At 41.9% G+C, this 20959-nt stretch overlaps 1 protein-coding gene across 1 annotated transcript in view; it reads right to left on the reverse strand.

Moving 5' to 3' along the window:
• Positions 1-15855, reverse strand: part of cfap299 (cilia and flagella associated protein 299) — a 127385-nt gene extending 111530 nt beyond the window's left edge. The window contains exons 1-2 of the mRNA XM_050051227.1: positions 15731-15855; positions 8585-8727 (exon numbers count right to left, since the gene is read on the reverse strand). Of these exons, the coding sequence (XP_049907184.1) occupies positions 8585-8727; positions 15731-15838 (251 nt within the window). The 5' untranslated portion in view covers positions 15839-15855. The remainder of the gene's footprint in view (positions 1-8584; positions 8728-15730) is intronic.
• Positions 15856-20959: the final 5104 nt, after the last annotated feature.

The following is a 20959-nucleotide window of genomic DNA, read 5'->3' on the forward strand; positions in this document are numbered from 1 at the left end:
TGCGAGCTCAGTTCCAAACAAACACCGCGGAGATGAAATTCCGCCTTCAGTGGCGACTTCCGTATGTGGGCAGACATTCTATGGCACTGGGCCGACCCAAAGCCGACGTAACAGAGACGTTTGATGAGCTGGGACAAAAGAGTATTAAATTTAAAGATATCCGCCCATGCGGCCGACGCTTGTCAGACGTTATAAATTCAGGGCCGATGTGTAGTCCTCAGGCCGACGTCGGCCAGATGTATGTATGCTATCTGGGTTAACTTGCTGTCTTTGATGGCGACGGCAACGAGATGCAGTTCACAACCGTACACTGTGACCTGTANTTGTCAGACGTTATAAATTCAGGGCCGATGTGTAGTCCTCAGGCCGACGTCGGCCAGATGTATGTATGCTATCTGGGTTAACTTGCTGTCTTTGATGGCGACGGCAACGAGATGCAGTTCACAACCGTACACTGTGACCTGTAAATTTTGGCTTGTAATTTAAGCTTTTCATCGACCTTCTCAACAATAAAATGATGAATATATCCCTCCAATGCGTAGTTTAGGCCCTTTTGGTTACTTCTCAATGACATCTGATCATTATGTTCCCAAAAATCATCAATTGCCTCCTGTGAAATGCCGTGTACTGTGACACCTGCCATAGCGGTCACTGAATGTTGATAGATTGTCCGAGTGAGTGGAGGGGGGCGTGGCTTAGCCATAGGTCAATTACGCAGAACTTTAAGCCTTAAATGGGATCGTTATAAAAAGAATTCACCCCCGTACAGTTATCATGAATGATGAAATAAAACCAGGCCACAAACATGTTTATTTTAGCTGTAAAGTTGGGCATTTTAACACAGGAGCCTACAGGGATTTGCTCTGTTTTGCAGCCAGCCTCAAGTGGTCGGTCGATGAATTGCAGTTTTTGGCTCTTACACATTGGCCACACTAGGTTGTAAGTAAACATTTTGATGATACGTTCAATATCAATAGTTTTGCGACTTGCCAAGTACATTAAAAAGCAACATTTCCTCGTTATGTTATTCAAAAGCAGAAGTTGCTTGGCGTTATGTTTCCCTCAAAACGTAACGTATATTGTTGTATATAAACGTTATGTATGGGGGACAGGCCTGTGTGATATGACACTAGTCTACAACTCTTAATTTCTGCTGTCTTACTTTTGGAGGACAAGAATAAACAAAACATTAATTTTCTTTTGTAGCGCTGATTACTGAAAGCATTTTATCAAATCTGAATCCAATATAAAATCCACTCGCCAGATACAAATCATTTCAGGCTCCTGTTGGATCAGTTTACATTCATCTTGGCATTTTGAGAAACAAAACTTACCAAATAATCAAAACTTTCATGCTAAAAATCAAAGATTGATAATCAAAAAAGTAAGAACTCCATATTTGTTCATTAACCAAATGTTTTATGGATCACTTTTTGCTAAAAACAAAGAAGCTTCAAGACCGGATAACACTCAGCTTAACAAATCCAGGTATTTTACCAACTTGAAATTGAAGCCAGCCATCAGAACCCAACCCTTCTTTTACTATTTGTTGATTCTGACTACCCGTTCAGCTTCCCCCTAACCAAACAACCGCACAACTGGCTAAGCATCCCATTCATTCAAGTATTGTATTTCACTTATGTCTGATGAGAGCACCAGGTCTTTTGTTTGGTCTTTTTGTGATGTGCTGGCAGAGCCCCCCCTCTTTCACAGCCAAGCTGTCAGGAGGAGCGTGTTGTCCTCAAGAATGAGACAGGGCAACAACAGGGCAACATCTGATTAGCATTCACGGCACTATCTCCACTCCCTTGGTATTTTATTACCACAGGTGCAGGGGCATTCATTGATCAGATGCACGCTACAGGCGAGGTTAGCCCTTAATTGAAAACAGCTCTATTTATACACCTGCAGGCACTAAAGGTCTCCAAGAGAGCACGGGGAGGTTGAAAAGAAGAGAAAGGAAGAGGGGGGGGGGACACAGAGCAGTGACAGAGCAGTGAAAAAAGACATGCCTTGGGAGACATAGGTTAAGGCCTACAGGGGAGGCAAAATGCATTCCCAAAACAGTATGGCTACACAGTGCCATGAGAGGATAAGAATGCAGGTGCAAAGGTCTATAGGGAAGTGCACGTTTCTGTAACAAAGATTACCATTTGCTGAAAGGACGCGCAAATAAATGCAAATCCCAATACATGATTATTCCGAACTTTTTTAGTTTGGACGGATGGATGGATTTTTTTCTTCGCTAGCCGAAGGACAGCTACGTCGAGTTTGTTTACCGTGCAGCTGTCAGGTTCTGTGGCCACACTCGTCTTTCAGAACACTGTACTGATTGTGCTCAGTCACTTTGCAGGTGGTACATTGCATCCCCTGGCTCGTGTTTTCACAATGTGACCATAACAGGAGGTCAGGGGGTCAGCTTGGTGGAAGTCCAATCAGAAAAACCACAGAGGAAAGAGCAATCTGCATTTAGACAGCGAGGGGGGACACGGCTCTAACTTGCCACTTGTGATGGAAAAAGTCTGTGAATGCTGTGCAGTTTTTTTTTCTGTCTTGTCAAGGTCTTTTGCAGGATGTCAAATGTCCAAGTGTGGGAACACAGTGAAAGCTGTTAATTAGTTGAAAAGTCATATATTAAAGAAAGATATGCCAGTTTATAGTCGCCTACAGGTTGTTTGCATTGAAGCAATAATCCAAACAGCAGGTGAAAATGTACTGAAATCATTTACCCATACTGCACTCTCAGCTCACATTATTACTGACAAAAGACAGAAGCATCATTTAAGGGATGCAATTAATATTTTTAAAAAAAATCACATTAATTTTCTATAATCTATCATTCACCTACAACAGGATCACACTGAACGTAAAGTGTTTTCCTTTTGAAATAACACAAACCCCGCTGGTTAATGACCTTGGAGAGGAGTCAAAAACCACTGAGCTGCTGTCCAGCCAGCTCCAAACAACAGACTGTAAAACTGTTATGAGTGATGTGTTTCCCAGCAATGTCCCATTATTAACACAGCATTTTCATCTGTCTGCTGCTGCTGATGAAAAACAAGCTACTCTATAATTGATAATGGCAAATATCCCGTACAAGTGAGCCAGGAGGGGCTATTTGCATTTGAATTAAGTATTTCATTTAGTCTCTCTGTGTCATTTTAATTACCTGGGCAGATGGAAAACAGTTAGTGTTTTAAACCGGGCACAAAACATCTCTTCTCGTTGTTTCAAAGTAATGTTTTTTGGACATGGTTCCTGTCAAATTCAATCCAAAGAGGCCAAAGTTCTCTGTTTCATGAAATGCTGTTTAATCTCAAGCAGCAGCAAAAGGCAAATACAATATTGTAGGAATGTTTTTATGGACGTTTAGATTCTTTATTTTGCTTTGACTCTGGCTCAGCCTACGCCATAGCTTAACGTGCACCTCCCCAGAAATGTTACTACACATTGTGGTGACACAGACCTCCTGTCTATTTCTGTAAGCTGAGCCCATTTCCCTCAGTGGAAACAAAGCTTTTATTTAATTTCACAGATAAGAAACAATAAATTGTGAAGACAATAAAGCCTTCACAAAAATAGCATTTTAAATCTTGTGTGTGATTTATCCTGGCTTCATAAGTGTAGAGGAAATCACTCCTAGTCGCTAGGCTAATTCATACAATGTAAAATCCTATAGGTTTGTGCTAATAACGTTAGCATATTATATTTGTTTGGAAATTGTGTTTAGTATAAGACAGTTGTTTTGTCGGTGAACCTTGTGAGTTGTAATGGAGTCGAATTTTCTAACGTTTCCTTTGTTTAATGTTGTTGACTTCATATGAGTAGAGGAAATGTCCGCTAGTCGCTAGGCTAATTTATACAATGTAAAATGCCATAGGCTTGTGCTAATAACGTTAGCATGTTGTATTTGTGTGGGAAACGTGTTTAGTATAAGACAGTTGTTTTGTCAGTGAGCCTTATGAGTTGTAATGGAGTCGAATTTTGTAATGTTACCTTCGTTAAATGTTGCTGTTGTCCCTGGCTTCATTTGAGTAGAGGAAAAGTCCGCTAGCTGCTAAGCTAATTTCTACAATGTAAAATGCCATAGGCCTGTGCTAATAACGTTAGCATGTTATATTTTTTGGGGAAAATGTGTCTGTGAATGCTGCGAGTTATAGTGAAGCTGATTTGTGTACGTGTGTTTGAAATTGTCTCTATTAAACCATGTTTAATGTGTGTTTAATGTGTGTTTTGAATCAATGAAACTTTCCAGTATTTCACAGAAATCCTGCCACAGACTAGTGTTGTGGAGGTGTAACTGCAGAGTTACACAGACACACCATCACACAAGTATAAATGCTCACAACGGCGTAGGCCACATGCGTAGGCTCTGTATAGAGCTTACGCACAAGTCAGTACTTGATACTCAAAAGAGTGATTTTGAGTGGAGTATTCCTTTAAAATCAATTTTCCTGGATGTTGTCTGTGTGGAGTCTCCAAATTCTGTATTCTAAACATAGTTAGTAACCTTACAAACAGCCTTTGGAACAGTCTCTACACGGATGTAGATCTTGGAGACGGAACAGACTACTGTGTATATAACATCCCAATGTTCCCGTACAACATTTCCCTGGGTCCTGTTGGGACAAGATAAAAGGCTTTGTGGCCTAATATCACTGTAACTGCAGGTGTGGAGGCTCCCATTTCACCAGTGTCACTGATGTTCACAGACGTTTGGAGGAGGGAGGAGGGACAACAGCGAGACATCTGCACGTTTGGATAAGCATCTGAGGGTTCAATCAAATTCAACACCTAGCAGGTAAATGTTTGGATACATCCAAAACCCTGTGTATGTGCGTGTGTGTGTGGAGTCTGTTCTGGCTTGTCATCAAAGGAGATACCACAACCACATGGCTTTATCAAGAATGAGAACAATATCTGTGTGATCATTTTCCTCAGGGGGAAGGGGGGGAGTTTATAGAGGACTCGGGTTTGTAGTTTTCTCCTTCAGCTTGTTTATGTTAACCATTTTTATTTGAATTTAGACAGATGGGCAGGCCTTGTTCAAATAAAAGTCTTGTTCATGTAGGACATGGACTTGATGAATTACCCCCATTTATCCCGTCTTTTGTAAAAATGCAATCATAAAGGATTAAACAAGCAGCTCAAACCGCTACCGCACCGGATACAGCTATAAAAGATTCAGATTTTATGACCTGTCATGCCTTGATTAGTAGAGCAGAACTTCAGCCAGAAATGCATTTGACATTTTCCTCTAGATACTAGTGCTGCCACTCATGACAGGAAGACAGAAACCCCATCTAAAAATCACAGGAAGAATGAAAAAGATAATGTATACTACATTGTGTAAATTAATTTAGCTCACACTTCCATTTAGCAAGACTTCGTGAGCTGGTTCATTGTGTTGCTTAAGCTGCTTTAAAACCACTGTGCGGTAACCGCCCTGACAACCGCCGACCTCCAAGAGTCTTCCCCCCAAAAGTGTTTTTAAAAGTAGCTGTTGCCACAATGGTCCAATGACAGGCAGCTGCTTCGATGAACACTGGCAGAAGTGCAAGCTAGCATGTAGCTACATACTGTAGCTAGACATCGGAAACCACTGAAATCACCAAAGATTTCGACATATTTGGACAATTTACCAGTCACTAAGTTTGGTGGAGATGTTATCCTAGGCTCAGTTTTTCTGTCTGCACATGGGCGGCAACGGCTTCATAGTCCTACTGCCATGTTGGAAACAACTTCCTCTCTGACGCCTTCTCCTCGTTCAAATGACTGGAGGCGGCGAGTTACCGTGCAGCGGTGTGAAAGCACTTTTAGGGTGACAAGGATGCTGACGATCAAATACAGGCTACTGTAGGACTTCAACAATGTGAACAATTAGTCAATTATTCCATTAGCAGTCTTAAAAGCCATTGGCTATCGGTCTGACAGTGATTCAGCCTCTGGGGTCAATGGCCAATACATCAGGGTTTTCCTCTCTTCTGTGCACCGGTTGCAAATTTGCGAATCCAAGGATAGTGAAGGAATGACCCGCCCTACGCTTGGCTAGTACTCATTGCCTTTGTTGTTTGGATTGGTTAGGTATCGGCAAGAGGAGTGGAACTGGTTATGGTTAAAGTAAGAATGTCAGGGTAAGCCAATCGGAGGGAGAGTAAGGCGGGCCATTCCTTCGCTATCCTAGGATTCGCAAATAGGCGCACCAATCATTGTTTACAAATTCAGCTTTTTATTTGCTTTTTATAATAACTTATCTGCATTAATTTGCAGATATCTGTTTATGGAGGTTATTAAAAAGCTATATCAACGTCAGACAATAGCCAATAGGTTCCAAGACAGCATTCCCTCCTCTTTCGTTCTCCACACAAAACATCTACCTGCATGCAACTAAAGCCTGCTCAAATGTGACTGTCAAAACTACTCGGTCTACAAACGTCAACCAGGCGGCTTACAGAGTCTGCATTCATGTGCAGATATCTCTTTACAGACATGAATCATTTAGTTGAACAACAAATCAACCAAAAATTAATTGCCAACTTTCCTGATAATTGATTAAACATTTCAGTCAGTTTTGAAGCTAAATGCGAAACATTTTGGGGTTCCAGCTTCTCAGATGTGATGATTTGCTGTTTTCTTTGTCACATATGATATGAAATTTAATATCTTCACACTTTGGTCTGTTGGTTGGGGGTCCCTTATAGGGCTCTCTCAAATGAGGTGCTGGCATGCGTCTGCCTGTTGACATTTCATGTGGAGTTAGATGCATGCTTCTGTGTGTTTGTATGCGATAGCTTATTAGCGCAAACAGCTTACAGCGTGAACAGCTTCCAAACACTGCTCGATTCTTGACTGCTGTAAGATTCCTTTTGTTACTTTTGTGTAAAAGCTGACCTGTTATCTGAGCTTATTTCTGGAGGTATGCCAAAATGTAGAATGACTTACATATCAAGAATTTGACAACTGTTTAAGAGGCGAGATCTTCTGACAGTGTTGCTTCAACCCAGTGGCTGAAAGGTCAATTACCACAAGGATTTTATCATGTCAACATAGTCTATGACTAAATGTTTGAGGCTTGAACTTAAAGGCATTACAGTGGACTCTAAGAAACACTGAATGGCATTTAATTTTTTCTTTAACATTTCATAGATTGATTCATTTCATTTAATGGATTCATCAAGTAATCAGTCAATAATGAAAATAATTACTAGTTGCAGCCTTTAACTCCAGACATTAGCTGTAAACTTCTAACCAGAAACTCCACTTCTTTTTGTCATTTCCCTGCAGTCTCTCTCCTTTTTATCATTATTCCTCACTTCTCTGTACATTTATAAAGCAGTTTTTAAAGCCTCAGAATAAGAGCACATTTTTTGCTCAAGTTGAAATCAGTTGCATTACATTGGTGCAAAAATTTGCATTTAATCTACAACGTCAGGAGGCAATCAAATGCACGCAAATGCATATATCTGGTAGAATACCTCAAAACAGGACCGCCATCTACCCCACAGTTGTCAATTGTGTCTGTGATATTTTTACCAGCACCTGAAGCAACACACCCACATCGCTTGAGAAAAACACTTCTATTTTTGGTCTGTTTTTGTCCAACGTGAGTACACACACACACACACACAACTATTGACTGTGCATAGCCTTACAATAACAACAATGACCCAATACTGACTAACGCAGGAAAGTCAAAGGTCAGAGGTCCAGATCAGCTACCAACCCAATCCCCAAACTAAATCCTGGCATTGTTACATCTCTGCAAACCACAGCTATGTCACATTTGCATGTCTTACATGTAGCCGATAGGTTGAAACTTTACGTTTCAATTTTCAATTTTATGGTACATTGTAATGTGTGGTTAGGTTTAGGCACAAAAACCACCTAGTTATGGTTAGGAAAAGATCGTGTTTTGGCTTAAAATACCCGGATTTGTTGCCACAACCGCAGCTGAGCATGTCCCAGACGTCTCCTTAAAAAAATACCTGCTTTTGTCGCCACAAACACCGCTGGTCTCGAATAGTGGTCTGCTGCTTGGCAGCCATCTCGCCCAGGTCTCAGTACTTTTTCTGACATTTTGCAAATTTGAAACCACGGAAAACACCTTGATGTTAAAGAAAAAATATTAGGTCAGGTATGCTTTTTTTTTGTCATATCCTTTGACATTAATATGGCCTGAGATATAAGATCTGGTTTGGAACTGAAAGTATCACAGAAACTCGAGCGCAGGGAGCTCCCAGCTTCCACCACAACAAACTGATTCTAGGGAGAAGACAGGAGATCACTCACCTAAAATATTATTCTTTCACACTGAATGAGAAGTCAATACAATGAACCACAGAACACTAACAGAGAGGCAGACACCAGGAGAGTAAATTTCTTCTCCCAGCCACAGTGACTGAATTATTCCAAAATCTGCTGACCACATTCAGACTTCAAAACAGCCAAATGTGATTTTCAGAACATAACAAAACCTCCTGATATTCTAGCATTTGACTGGTGGTTGGTGTGAATTTGTCTCCCCTGTTAGTCATATGGACAACATCTCAGTGAGCATGGTGGGTTGGGTGAGAATTTAACTCACATTGGCCGGCTCCTGCTGTAGAGAGTGTTGCTCTTTGCAGCCTCTGCAGCCTGTGCAGCTGCTTTCTTCTCCTCAAATTCCTCCCTGCTCAGGACTGTGCCCTTGTGGCTGTGCTCCACCAGCTTACGGGCCAACTCCCTGCTCTGCGAGAAAAAAGAAAAGGAGAGGAGTCAGGCAGGGAGAGGGGAAACGGCCTGCAGTCAGGGCTGGAGATTGTCAGATCTTGTCAGTCTTGAATTTTGGCAGGGTGAGCTGTGAATGCTGTGATCTATTTTTTCACTGCTCTTCTTGGACACCACTTCAGGACTGCTATTTTTTATTACTATTAAATGTCAGAAAGTAGTGAAAAATGCCTATTACAATTTCCCCAAGCTCAAGGTGACGTCCTTTTGCTTGTTCTGTCTGCCAAACAGTCCAAAACCTACCGATATTCAATTTACAATGATATAAAACAGAGAACAGCAGCATGTCCTCACATTTTAGAGGCTGGAAGCAGAGAATATTTGGCACATTTGCTTGGCAAATGATTTAAACAATTAATTTTGTACTGATCTACTAGCCGATAAATCAGTAGTTATTTTAGGAGAAGCATATATCCAGTTAACGCAACATCCTGGATTTAAGTCCGGATCAGCAGTTGCAGCTGAGTACTGCAGCCCAGTCCCCAAAAGAAAATGATGGCACTGTACATTTCTGCAACCCGCTGAAACATTACATTTGTACATTTCATACATATCATATCAAAGTTTCTGAGGTTACGCAGCTCTGATTACATGTATATGAGCAGACTTTGTCATTGGGAGGTGTAGGAGATGGTGGATGGTGTGACAAGCTACCAAGCTGCTGACTACCGTTCGAGACCAACAAACAACAAAACCAGATGTTTTCAAGCGAGACATCAGCTGTGTTTTCAGCGACGATTGTGTCACCAAAATCAGTTTTTCTTTTTTTTTTGACATGACATAAACTGCATTTCTAGCAGTGATTAAGCCACCAAAACCAGTTATTTTTTTCATAGGACATCGGTAGCATTTGCAGCAGCAATTATGCAACCAAAAGCAGGTGTTTTTTTAGTGAGACATCTGCAACACCTCAGGCCAAGATTGTGCCACCAAGCCAGGTATTTTTAGGGAGACATTTGTGGCATTTCCAGCAGCAACTTTGCCACCAAAACTGGGCGTTTTTTAGTACGACATCGGCCGCATTTCTAGCTGTGATTGTGCCACCAAAACTGGCTATTTTTTAGCCAGACATCAGCAGCATTTCCAGCCATGATCTTGCCACCAAGCTGAGTATTTTCTAATTGAAACAACAGCAGCATTTCCAGTGGTGACTGTGTGACCAAAAACTGGTGTTTGTTTAGCGAGCCATTGGCAGTATTTCCAGCTACGAATGTACAACCAAAACCTGGTGTTTCCTAGCAAGACAACTATGTATTTCCAGCGACAATTACGTGACCAAAAGCTGGTGTTGTCAGTGAGACATTGGCAACATTTCTAGTCAATATTGCGCCACCAAGCCAGGCATTTTCTTCAGCGAGACCTTGGTGGAATTTCCAGCAGCAACTTTGCCACCAAAACTGTGTGTTTTTCAGTGCAACATCTGCCGTATTTCCAGCTGTGACTGTGTGACCAAAACCGGATATTCTTAGCGACACATCAGCAGCATTTCCAGCCATGATTGTGCAGGGTATTTAATTTTGTTTTAGCAAGAATTTGGCAGCATTTCCAGCAGCAATTGTGCCACAAAACAGAATTATTTACTTCATTTCCAGCAGTGATTTTGCAAACAAAACCAGGGTTTTTTTAGTAAGACATCTAGGCATGTACAGCAGTGATTGTGTGACCAAAACCGGCTGTTTTTTAGCAAGACATCAACAGCATTTCCAGCCATGATTGTACCACCTAGCCAGGTAATTTTTAGTGAGACACTGGTGGCCTTTCCAGCAGTGACAGTGCTGCCAAAACCCTGTGTTTTTTAGTAAGACATTGGCAACATTTCTAGCCAAGATTGTGCCACCAAGCCAGGTATTTTTGTAGCGAGACATTGATGGCATTTCCAGCAGCAATTTTGTCACCAAAACTAGGTGTTTTTTAGTGCGACATCTGCCACATTTCCAGCTGTGACTGTGTGACCAAAACCGGATAATTTTAGCGAGACATCAGCAGCATTTCCAGCCATGACTGCACCATCAAGCCGAGTATTTTTTAGCAACAATTTGGCAGAATTTCCAGCAGCAATTGTGCCACAAAACAGATTTTTTTTTTCAGCCTGACATCGGTTTCGATTTCCAGAACACTGACATTGGCAGCATTTTCAGCCCGATTGTGCCGCCAAAACAGAGTGTTTTTTAGTAAGACACTGGCAGCATTTCCAGCAGCTATTGTGTCACCAAGCCAGGTATTTTTAGCGAGACATTGGTTGCATTTCCAGCTGGAACTGTGTGATCAAAATCGGATATTTTTAGGGACACATCGGGCACATTTCCAGCCTTGATTGTACCATCAAGCCAAGTATTTTTTTAGCAACAATTTGGCAGCATTTCCAGCAGCAACTGTGCCACAAAACAGATTTTTTTTTTCAGCCTAACATCAGTTTAAGTTTCCAGCAGTGATTTTGCAAACAAAACCAGGGATTTTCTAGTGAGACATTGGTGGCATTTCCAGCAGTGACTGTGCCACCAAGCCAGGTAATTTTTAGTGAGAAATTGGTGGCCTTTCCAGCAGTGACTGTGCTGCCAAAACCCTGTGTTTATTTAGTGTGACACTGGAAACATATTCAGCCTGATTGTGCCGCCAAATTTTTGTTTTTTAGTAAGACATCGGCTGCATTTCCAGCAGCGACTGTGCCACCAAAACTGACTATTTTTAGTGAGACATTAAGACATTAGCAGCATCTTCAGCAAAACTGAGAGTTTTTTTATTGAGACATCAGATGTATTTCCAGCAGCAACTATGCCATTAAAACTAGGTGACTTTTAGTAAGACATCGGTGGTATTTCCAGCTGTAAACGTGCTACCAAAACTGGCTACTTTTTAGCGAGACATTGGCAGAATTTTCAGCCTGACTGTGCCACCAAAACCGGGTGTTGTTTTGTAAGAAATCAGCAGCATTTCCAGCAGCAATTCCAATGCCGAACGTGCCACCAAAACTGGGTATTTTAAGCCAAAGCATGATCTTTTCCTACCCATAACCACGTAGTTGTGCCAAAACATTACCACACCTTAACCACAACACTGTGGTAATGTAAAGAAAAGTAGAGTTTACATACCCACTACATCATGACACACAAAATGTTATATATCTGTGGTTTGCATAAATGTACAATGCCAACATTTACTCTGGTCTTTGGGTTGAGTTTTGATAAATGAAACTCACCCCTCTGGCCTTTACTTTAAAATAACTTTCCCAGAATATGGAGGTGGTATCGTTAAATTTTGAGAGTTTAGATTTAATGACTGAAAACAGGTCCATTCCTTTTCTAAGTGGGTGTGTGCGCGTGCATGTGTCAGTGCCTCTGTAGGGATTGTTAGCTTCACTATTCCAATCACCGTTTGCAGACCCGCCGTCATTAAAGCCAAGCCATAAAGTCATCATCTAAAAACCAAATCTTGCTGTCAAATCCTGTGGCTTGTCAGATCAAAGCGTCGGCCACATGTCCTCCTACCCAAAATCCCAGCAGCCAGGCCTGCGTCCGCACCCGAGAGGAAAAGTTATATTTTCCTTCAACTTTGATGTGGCTCACCAGAAATGAGTCTCAGACATTTGCCGGTCCTAAAATTGGCCCGAAAATCATTGTCTTCATTTTCAGGGCTCATTGAATAAGTCTATTTGAATGAGCTGCTTCTCAGAGTCGACACAGCAGGACCTGGACTAATACACAGCAACATCTATCCTGGCAGAGGCCGCACTGACCTTCTAATGAAACCTCTTTAACTGCTCCTCTTTTCTGACTTCACATGCATGGTGTGACAAATCCTAAGTAACAGGAAAATTACGTTTATAATTAGCTGATTTATCAGAACCTGGGTCTTATCAGCGGGACTGCACAGGTTAGATAACCTGGGCCGACTGTGGTGTGTCACAACACAGGGGTGAGCGAGTTTGATAGTGATTGACTGCAGCTGATTATCAGGTCAGATATGAGTTGTTCTCTTCTCTGTGTGGACACAGGTGTTCAAACAAAGCAGCCCACTGCAGCAGCTACGCTTAGCATTAGCAAGTGTGCCATCTGCTGGACAAGAGCAGGACTGTCAATTTGTGATGAGCAGGTTCAACTCAAGTGTATCCAGGACTATTTGTGTACTAGTCAGAGTAAGTTTAAGACCAAAAACCTGAGAAGATCTACATCAGAGAAAATCTTGGTATACATTTTAATAAATTGGTACTAAGGACAAAATAAGGCCAATAAGTTTGCTTTAACCTCATTAAAACCTGGGACACTGTGTCTTTGATTAAATGCAGCAGCTAGCTGACGAGCAGGTGTGAGAACATTATGGAGCAATAAACCTGTTTTACACTTTTACTTACTATGAATTTATTTACTTTAATTCTCTCTATACTCAAAACGACACATTTAGTGGCAGCCTAGTTTAAATGAGGTCATTTTACAGTCTATTTTTTGTTTTAATTTCACTTGTCTCGACGGTTTTTTATTATCACGCATTAACTTTTGCTGTATTAAAGCACTGTGGAGTCCCATACATGCTGGCATTGCTGTGGGAATAAGTGTTGTTGGTGTGGTGTTTCTCCAGTTAAGCCTCTCTTCAATTTAATGAATCGAAATCGAAGATACAGAGTCCCATGTTTTAAAACGTTGAACTAAAGCACTCTGTGGTACAAATTAATGTTGAAGTGTCTTTAATGTTATGTCAAATGTCAGTATCTTTGTTTCTTGTCTAAAGCCTAGTTCACATTACACGATTTTGACGTCGCAGAGGATCTTGAGAGCCACCTTGGGTCGGAGGTGAGACGGCAGATAGTCTGCCACGACGAGTCCTCATGTGTGAACAAGCCTACGAGCAAGTCGCCCCCTCGTCTGTGACTGGGACTGGATATCTGGCATGCTAGAAAACTGGAGAAGTCTGACACGACTGACAAAGAGCATCAGCCAATGAGAGGCGGGATACGTCCCACGTCAGCACGCAGGAGGACGGAAGAAATGTGAGGAGGACAAGTCGCAGGGTTGCCAGGTCCACTTATTAGCCGCGACTTTGGGCTTGTTTTTTGTAAAGTCACTTACAAAAATTGGTAGTCGCGGGTTGTGTTTTTTTTGGGCTTGCTCTCTAAACGTTGCCTTTCTCTATATATCCGTCCCTTCTTTTGGGCTTGTTTCCATAGCCCTGGTTGCTTGTTTCTCTCCCAAGATCTGGCAACACCGACAAGCCGACAAGCAACAACAACAATGGCGGCGTCCACAGGATCACGGGGAGCATGTTGTGTTTGGACCCAGGCCCTGGAGGCAGATCTGATTCAACACAGGGGAGAATATCCATGCCTTTACGATGTGTCGTCTCCAAGTTCAAAAACGTAGTTTGGTGAAATCTTGTGGTGTGCACACACAGGTCGTTACGCAGTTGGCGAGACTCCCGATGACAGAAACATACGTCGCCAGGTATGAACACTTAAAAGGTTACAATAGTCTCCGCGACGCAAAATCGGGGTGAAAATTATGTAATGTGAACTAGGCTTGAATTGCACTAAAAAAACTGAAGAATTAAAAAAAATACTCCAACTCGTAACACATGAATGGATTTAGTTTTTTAGACTCAGTTCCAAAGCAATTCAATGTCAATCAAACTTGTTAATTAGATTTTTAAAAATAAACTTAATTCATTTGTGTGCTACCAGTTGAAGTCATTATTTTAATTTGGTTAACAATGTTATTTTCTCAGTGTGGTGTGGCAAATGGAGCTGCTGTGAGGCACGACACTTTTCAGACCTAATCAAACAATAAAGTATCATCATTGTCATTATTATTATCAGCATCATCATAATGGTGGATGCATTTCAGGTAATTTCAGCATTTGCAAAAGTGAAGATTAAAACTTTTGACTCCTTGAAATTAGACATTATAAGTCACTTTAAAGCTTTTTCAGGACTTGTAGTTCCAATACGGCATACATCTGTGATTTTTAATCCTAATAGTCATACCACAATAACAGTTGTTTGCAGTAAACACAACATTGTCGTAGTGGGCCTCACAAGAATTTGCTAAATACTTTCCAAAAGAGAAAAATATAACAATCTAATAGCATTTTGTTAACTCAGCTGCTTTGAAATTGTTTGACTGGGTGAGAAATTATATAAATATTTCATTCCATTCATTTATATTCCCCCATTGAGACAATTGTTAGATGAGGACCGGCAGCAGCTGCTTGAAAAGGCCACAGTTTAAACTCCCCATTACCCAACCAGTGTGTGACTGCCACCTAGCGCGCGCCCACACGCACTACACCAACAAAACTTATTCCCATGGCACTGCAGCATGAATGTGACTCCACGGTGCTTTGATACAGCAAAAGTTAATGTGTGCTGATAAACACCGTCAGGAAAAAACGAGAAACAACCGGAGAAATTACTACTTTTAAGCTTAGCTGCTACTAAATGTGTCGTTTTGAGTATAGAGAGGAGCACAGGCCAGATTCCATTCAGTTTTTCGGCAAGTGTGTTACCTTCCTAACTAGCAAGAGAGGCTTAACTTGAAAAACATCCATTAAATCACCTGAACAATCTCAGGAATACAATGTTCAATTCGGCTGATGCTTGGCGTAGAGAACGGTAGATAAATTCGTAATAAGCTAAAGTGTAAAACTGTGTTTCTTGCTTCATAGCCTTCTCACGCCAGAACGTCAACTAGCTGCTGCTGCGGTCTTGAGAGCAAAAAAAGCGATGCTGTATTATTAAAAGAATGTTTTATGAGATTTGGTACATGCCGAATTAAAGAAAGGAACATGTTTATCTTTAAAAGTAAAAAATTATGTGTTTCTACTGTCAACTGTTGCTTAATTGCTAAGATTACCTTAAATTGACAGTTTAGTGAAAGCGGTTCTGACGTAATGCCCAAGTACGTAACCGCGGTTACGTAGGACGGCTAGTTAACGTTACAGGGACACTAAAGTTAAACTTTGTAGCAGAGTGACTCACTTTTAAGTAAAATAAATCCGTTGGCGTCACTTTGGAGTCCAGGTAATCTTCGTAGGTTTTAAACTGTGTCACAGAGTCGTGGAAACGGGCGGCTGCACTGGGCTCCATCTTCACGCGCTCTGTGTTGTTACAGGCTGCTATAGTAACCGCGTCACCTGTCACTCATTAAGGCTCATCACAGGAAGCGGAAGTCAAGTCGTAGGGGGAAACAAACAAACAAACAAACAAAAAAACAATATTAAAATATCAATATTGTTAAATGGTACAAATGGATTCAGTAATAATTCATACAGTTTTTTGAATTTTATTTTATTTTATATTATTTTATTTGGGCCCGGCAATTCAAATCCTGGTGCCAAAAGTAAAATCATAAGTTTAAGATACATAAAGTACATATCAGTCTGTACATATTTTAACTTCCACAGACCACCCCATGTGTTTATGTCATATGAATTGTTAAGTACAGATACAGATGCCTTTACCTGTTCTAGAAATGGGTTTATTTCCCTGACATGTCCCAGCTCTCCCAACTGCAGCCACAGCAGGTTTGTATCAGCCCTGCTATCAGTGTTCATCAAAGGGATGCAGGGGAGTCTACGGTCAGTGGTTGACCCTTAAATGGGATCGTTCATTTATTTCCATAACATATAAACAGCTCATTCTATGGTAATGAAAACACAGTGACTCTTATTTAAACTAAACTAAAGAAAACATACTTGATATATTCCATTTCTGCCAACATATCCCACTAAATCCTACACACTGGACCTTTTAAGCACATTTAGACTCATCTAATACCCCACCCCGGTCTTGACCGTACCATTTTCACAATAACAGCAGGGGTCAGATGTGCAGAACACACGTTATTATCATCATGTGGCCCTCAAGATTTAATTTGGTGGATGAAGCAAACATTTATTTGATCACTCGTGATTTGATCTTATGATTTGATGATTTGCAGCAATGTCTGGCTCTGTGTGTAGAGCGGGCACCCCATGTACAGATGCTGTGTCCCTGCTGCAGCAGCTGGGGGCTCGATTCCGGCCCCCCGTGTCAGAGGCAGGAGAGTGAAAAATGAAAAAATCTTGAGAGTTCAAATTATGTATCAGTTTGGAAAAGTTACAAAAATTGACCTTTTGCCTTTGTGATGGTCCAACAAGCTGCTGGGAGTAAGCATGGAGCCCACACTGTAACTAACTGCACTGCCTGAAGAAATGTTATCATATCATTGGACAAATGAAAGAGTGATTCCAGAGAGAAGCAAACTTCAATGATATTGAACCAGCTGTGTGGCATCGCAGTGTGCGCAGATGAATGGTGTTTGACTTCCCTTCTATGCTGACGCTAGTGCCCTTCTGGGTGAAGCCAAACAATGTTCATCTGCACACACTGTGATGACACACAGCTGGTTGAATATGAGCAAAGATTCCCNTGCCCCAGGCACAACATTTAACTCCAAATCCACAAAACCAGCCTGAAAATGAAGGAAATCGGAAACGATGGCGCACAGCTGTGCTGTTGTTGGACCCTGGTCTGAGCCGACCCGATGCTACGTTACGATTGGTCAGTCTACATCTGGGGGCGGGACTTAGCGAAGGGTCAAAAGCTGAGAGCCAATTTGAAATTGCTGGTATTAAATTGGGTCGTGGTGGTGCTGAAGTGGGTGAGGGGCCCAGCTTGGAAAACTGTATCCCCCTGTCCAGAAGTCCTAAAAGGTGCCTGTTTGTATTACTGTATTATTGTGTGATGACAGAGTGGACTCTGAAGGCTTAGATGGATGGATGCCTGATAAACCTCACTGAATTCAATATACACTTCATCTTGAGCCTAAACCTGGAGTAATGTATGTGATGACAAAGTTATTCAGTCCCATGATGTCAGTCCCTAAATCCTGGCAAATCGACTCTCTTTGGCACCTTCACTGACTGTAAAACACAGAATAAAATGTTCAGTGGGAATGTGCTCGGCTCCATTTACAGAAACACTGCGACTCTTGGCTGTCATTATCATCTTTTACTATCATTTTGTTTAATTTTCTCATCCAGCATGACTTTAACGGCTCGGCAATGACGTCCACGGAAAGTGAGGTAATGATTTAAAATTTTGTTATGAGCGTGCCTTCATGCGACAGCCATGTAAGTTATGGCCAATATGAGCACACGCAGACAGACAAGTAAGACAAAGGGAAGTGGAGGCAGCTGGCAGGCAGGGTTGGTGGGCAGAGCAGAGCGGTGGAGACGACGAGGGAGCCTGCTCCTTCAGGATCAGCTTCAAATCAGGACTGTCACGCAAGCTTCGTCTCATCTCTGAGGTCACCAAGTGTTTTCTTACCTAGAAATAAAGACCTGCTTCATTATTTAACAGCATTATGAATAATTAATGCAAAACTACTGTTCTTGTTCTGTGTTGAGAAATCTTTTTCACAGTAAAAGACAACTATGGTTAAATGTGATAAGACCAAAGGACTAGACGGAGGCCATCATCAAAAATGCTCACATGTGCAGCGCACACTTCATATCAGGTTAGGGAGAAAGTATTTCCTGTTGCAGGGATGAATAAGATTATGTGTATTAAGGGTTATCATGTCCACCTCATCAGAAACTGGGGAGGGATTAAGAGGAATATTGGATTTCTCTGGAACGCTAACTTTTTAGCACATTAGCTAACGTTAGCTTCCATAGCAAAACAAACAAGTGTGGTCCTCCTTTGTAAGATTGGCTTCCTGTGACATCATCCATCCACTGAGTGAGAGCATACGGGTCAGCGTTGCCAGGTGGGAAATGTAGGATTATCATATCAGAGACTCAAAATTATAGTATTTTGAGGGAAATTATCATACATCAAAATAGTACATCACATAACCAAAATAACAATCCTACTGATGCGCTATAGGCAAATATAGTCACTCTAGTGTTTACTTTTTTCCATTTTCCTTGCTTCTGTTTTTCCTCTTCTTCTTCTTCTGTTTTGAATCTCATTCTCACTCGACTTGTTGATGGGTCCTAGCGCTTCGTGGGGCGGGTACAGCTGACCATTCAGCCAACCGTGCTCATTGTTCAGAGACAAACGTCACCCATATCTCATGCTAAGCAAAGTGCGATTGGCTGGAAACATGTCACATGGGAACAGATGCCTTCAGGGCTCACAAAAAAAACTCCGGCATACTGACTACAACCACACATTCATGAAATGGTCAAATTATCGTACGTTTGGCCTTTTTTTTGGGATTATTGATCGTACATCGTACAGAGGGCCAAATTATCGTACAAATACGATAATTATCGTACACCTGGCAACGCTGATACGGGTCGGCCAGTCTGGTCCCGTTGGTCAGTGATTACTTATTCAAGTAAAGCAGATTGGGCTTCGTAAAAAGTGTGCTGTATACACATAAATATCCACTGATATATTTATTTTTTAATAGTCATATTACATAAAAACTCTCCTTTATACATACGCTTTTGTAAAAAAAAAAAGAAAGAAAGAAAGAAAGAAAGAAAGAAAGAAATCTGGTAAAAAAAAATATTTCTTTGGGATGTGTATGAGGACCACACGACATGATGACATCACAGAAGATCGTTAAAAAACAAACAGTTAATAAGAGCATGGAGCTTTTCACTTTGCCTGGACAAAGACAGAAACACTGGGTAACACTTGGCTGCAGTATTAATACTGTTCCTCTGTATTAACCTGTGTATTAACCTTATAATAGAAGCACTTGACACCCTTTATTTGCTCTTTCCCCACATGATGGTGGTCTTGGTGCTGATCTAGAAAGGTTCCCTGTATCTCACAATGTTGACAAGAGTGAAAAATAAGTTGTGTATCTGCCCTGTGTTTCAGATGCCCTTCAAAATTCAAAGGGTTCTTCCTTGGTCCATGCCACACCCTGCTGCCAAATTTCATGATGATAGGACCAGTAGTTTTTCCATAATCATGTTGACAGATAAACAACCACTTTGGGATGTTGTGTTAGCACATTTTGATTACAATGCACTCTTGAAGGATGACTATGCACAAAGTAGAGTTCTGCACTGGCTAAAAACTGAGAGCCAAACCTGGGCCACCTGCATCTTTAAGACCCGACACAAATGACAATAACTGCACTGCAGAATTTGAAACCAGAACCCAACCTGAGACCCAGAGCTGTAGTTTTGCTTTATATCATCCATCTCTGACAGTTAGCTCATCAGGCTAATGTGGCGCACTGGATACACAAGAGCATTGCATAGGTACTTGCAACACACATCACACAGGGGAGCAGTCAGACAGAAAAGACAAAAATACTGTGATGAATATATTTGAAGCTGACCAGACCTGAATCCAGTCCAAGCACGTAGCTTTCAAGCAACAGAACCTGAGCCGTAGGTTTGGGGTACTTGACCTCTGAGTGCTGTCTGGCTGCTTGTTTTTTCATGACCTTGCACCAGTTTTAATCACCTCGGTAAATCACTTTGGGTTAGACTGTTGGATAAAAAGTTTGAATTTAAAGGAGCAGTGTGTAGGATTCATAGGCTTAAGTGGCACCTTGTGGCATGGATGACAGATTGCAACCAGCTGAAACTTCCCCCAGCGTGAACTCCCGCTTAAGATTCCTTCAGTGTTCATTGTTTAGGAGGTTTTTACAGGGAGCCGAATTTGGCCGATTATCCGTCTCATCCTCTTCAATACTAACAGACCAGGTGATTAAAGGCCCTGACACACCAAGCCGACGGCCGGCCGTCAACCAAAGTCGGGCCGTTGGTGAGCATCCGTCGCCCTAGTTTTTGCGGTGTGTCCCGCACCGTTGGCACTTCGGCATCGGCGTCTGCGGCTTTTCGGCCGATTGAGCATGTTGAATCGGCGGCGGAGCTTGTCGGTGAGAGAGATCACTCTGATTGGCTGTTCAGGTTTTATTCCCTCGCCCCTGTAGCGAGTGAATCTGCCTGTAGTGAAACCGGGGCTAACCGGTGCTTCCTCCTCAGGCTCCACTTCACTCAGCTGCCCGACAGGTCCGCTGCTTCTTCACACTTTAACCTGAATAACAAGCCGGGGCTACCTGGGAGCGGCTAACGGAGCGTTAGCCGCAGCATGACCGGAGGGAAGCACAGCCAGTTAGCCTCCGCTAGCCTCCCAGCTAGCCCCGGCTCTCCGTTTGGATCCAACCGGAGCGCCGAGCCCTGGTTTGTTATTCAGGTTAAAGTGGGAAGAAGCAGCGGGTTTATTGGGCAGCTGAGTGAAGTGGAGCCT

The sequence above is a fragment of the Epinephelus moara genome, chromosome 8 (genome assembly GCF_006386435.1).
Source record: "Epinephelus moara isolate mb chromosome 8, YSFRI_EMoa_1.0, whole genome shotgun sequence".
Classification (NCBI taxonomy): Eukaryota; Metazoa; Chordata; class Actinopteri; order Perciformes; family Serranidae; genus Epinephelus; species Epinephelus moara.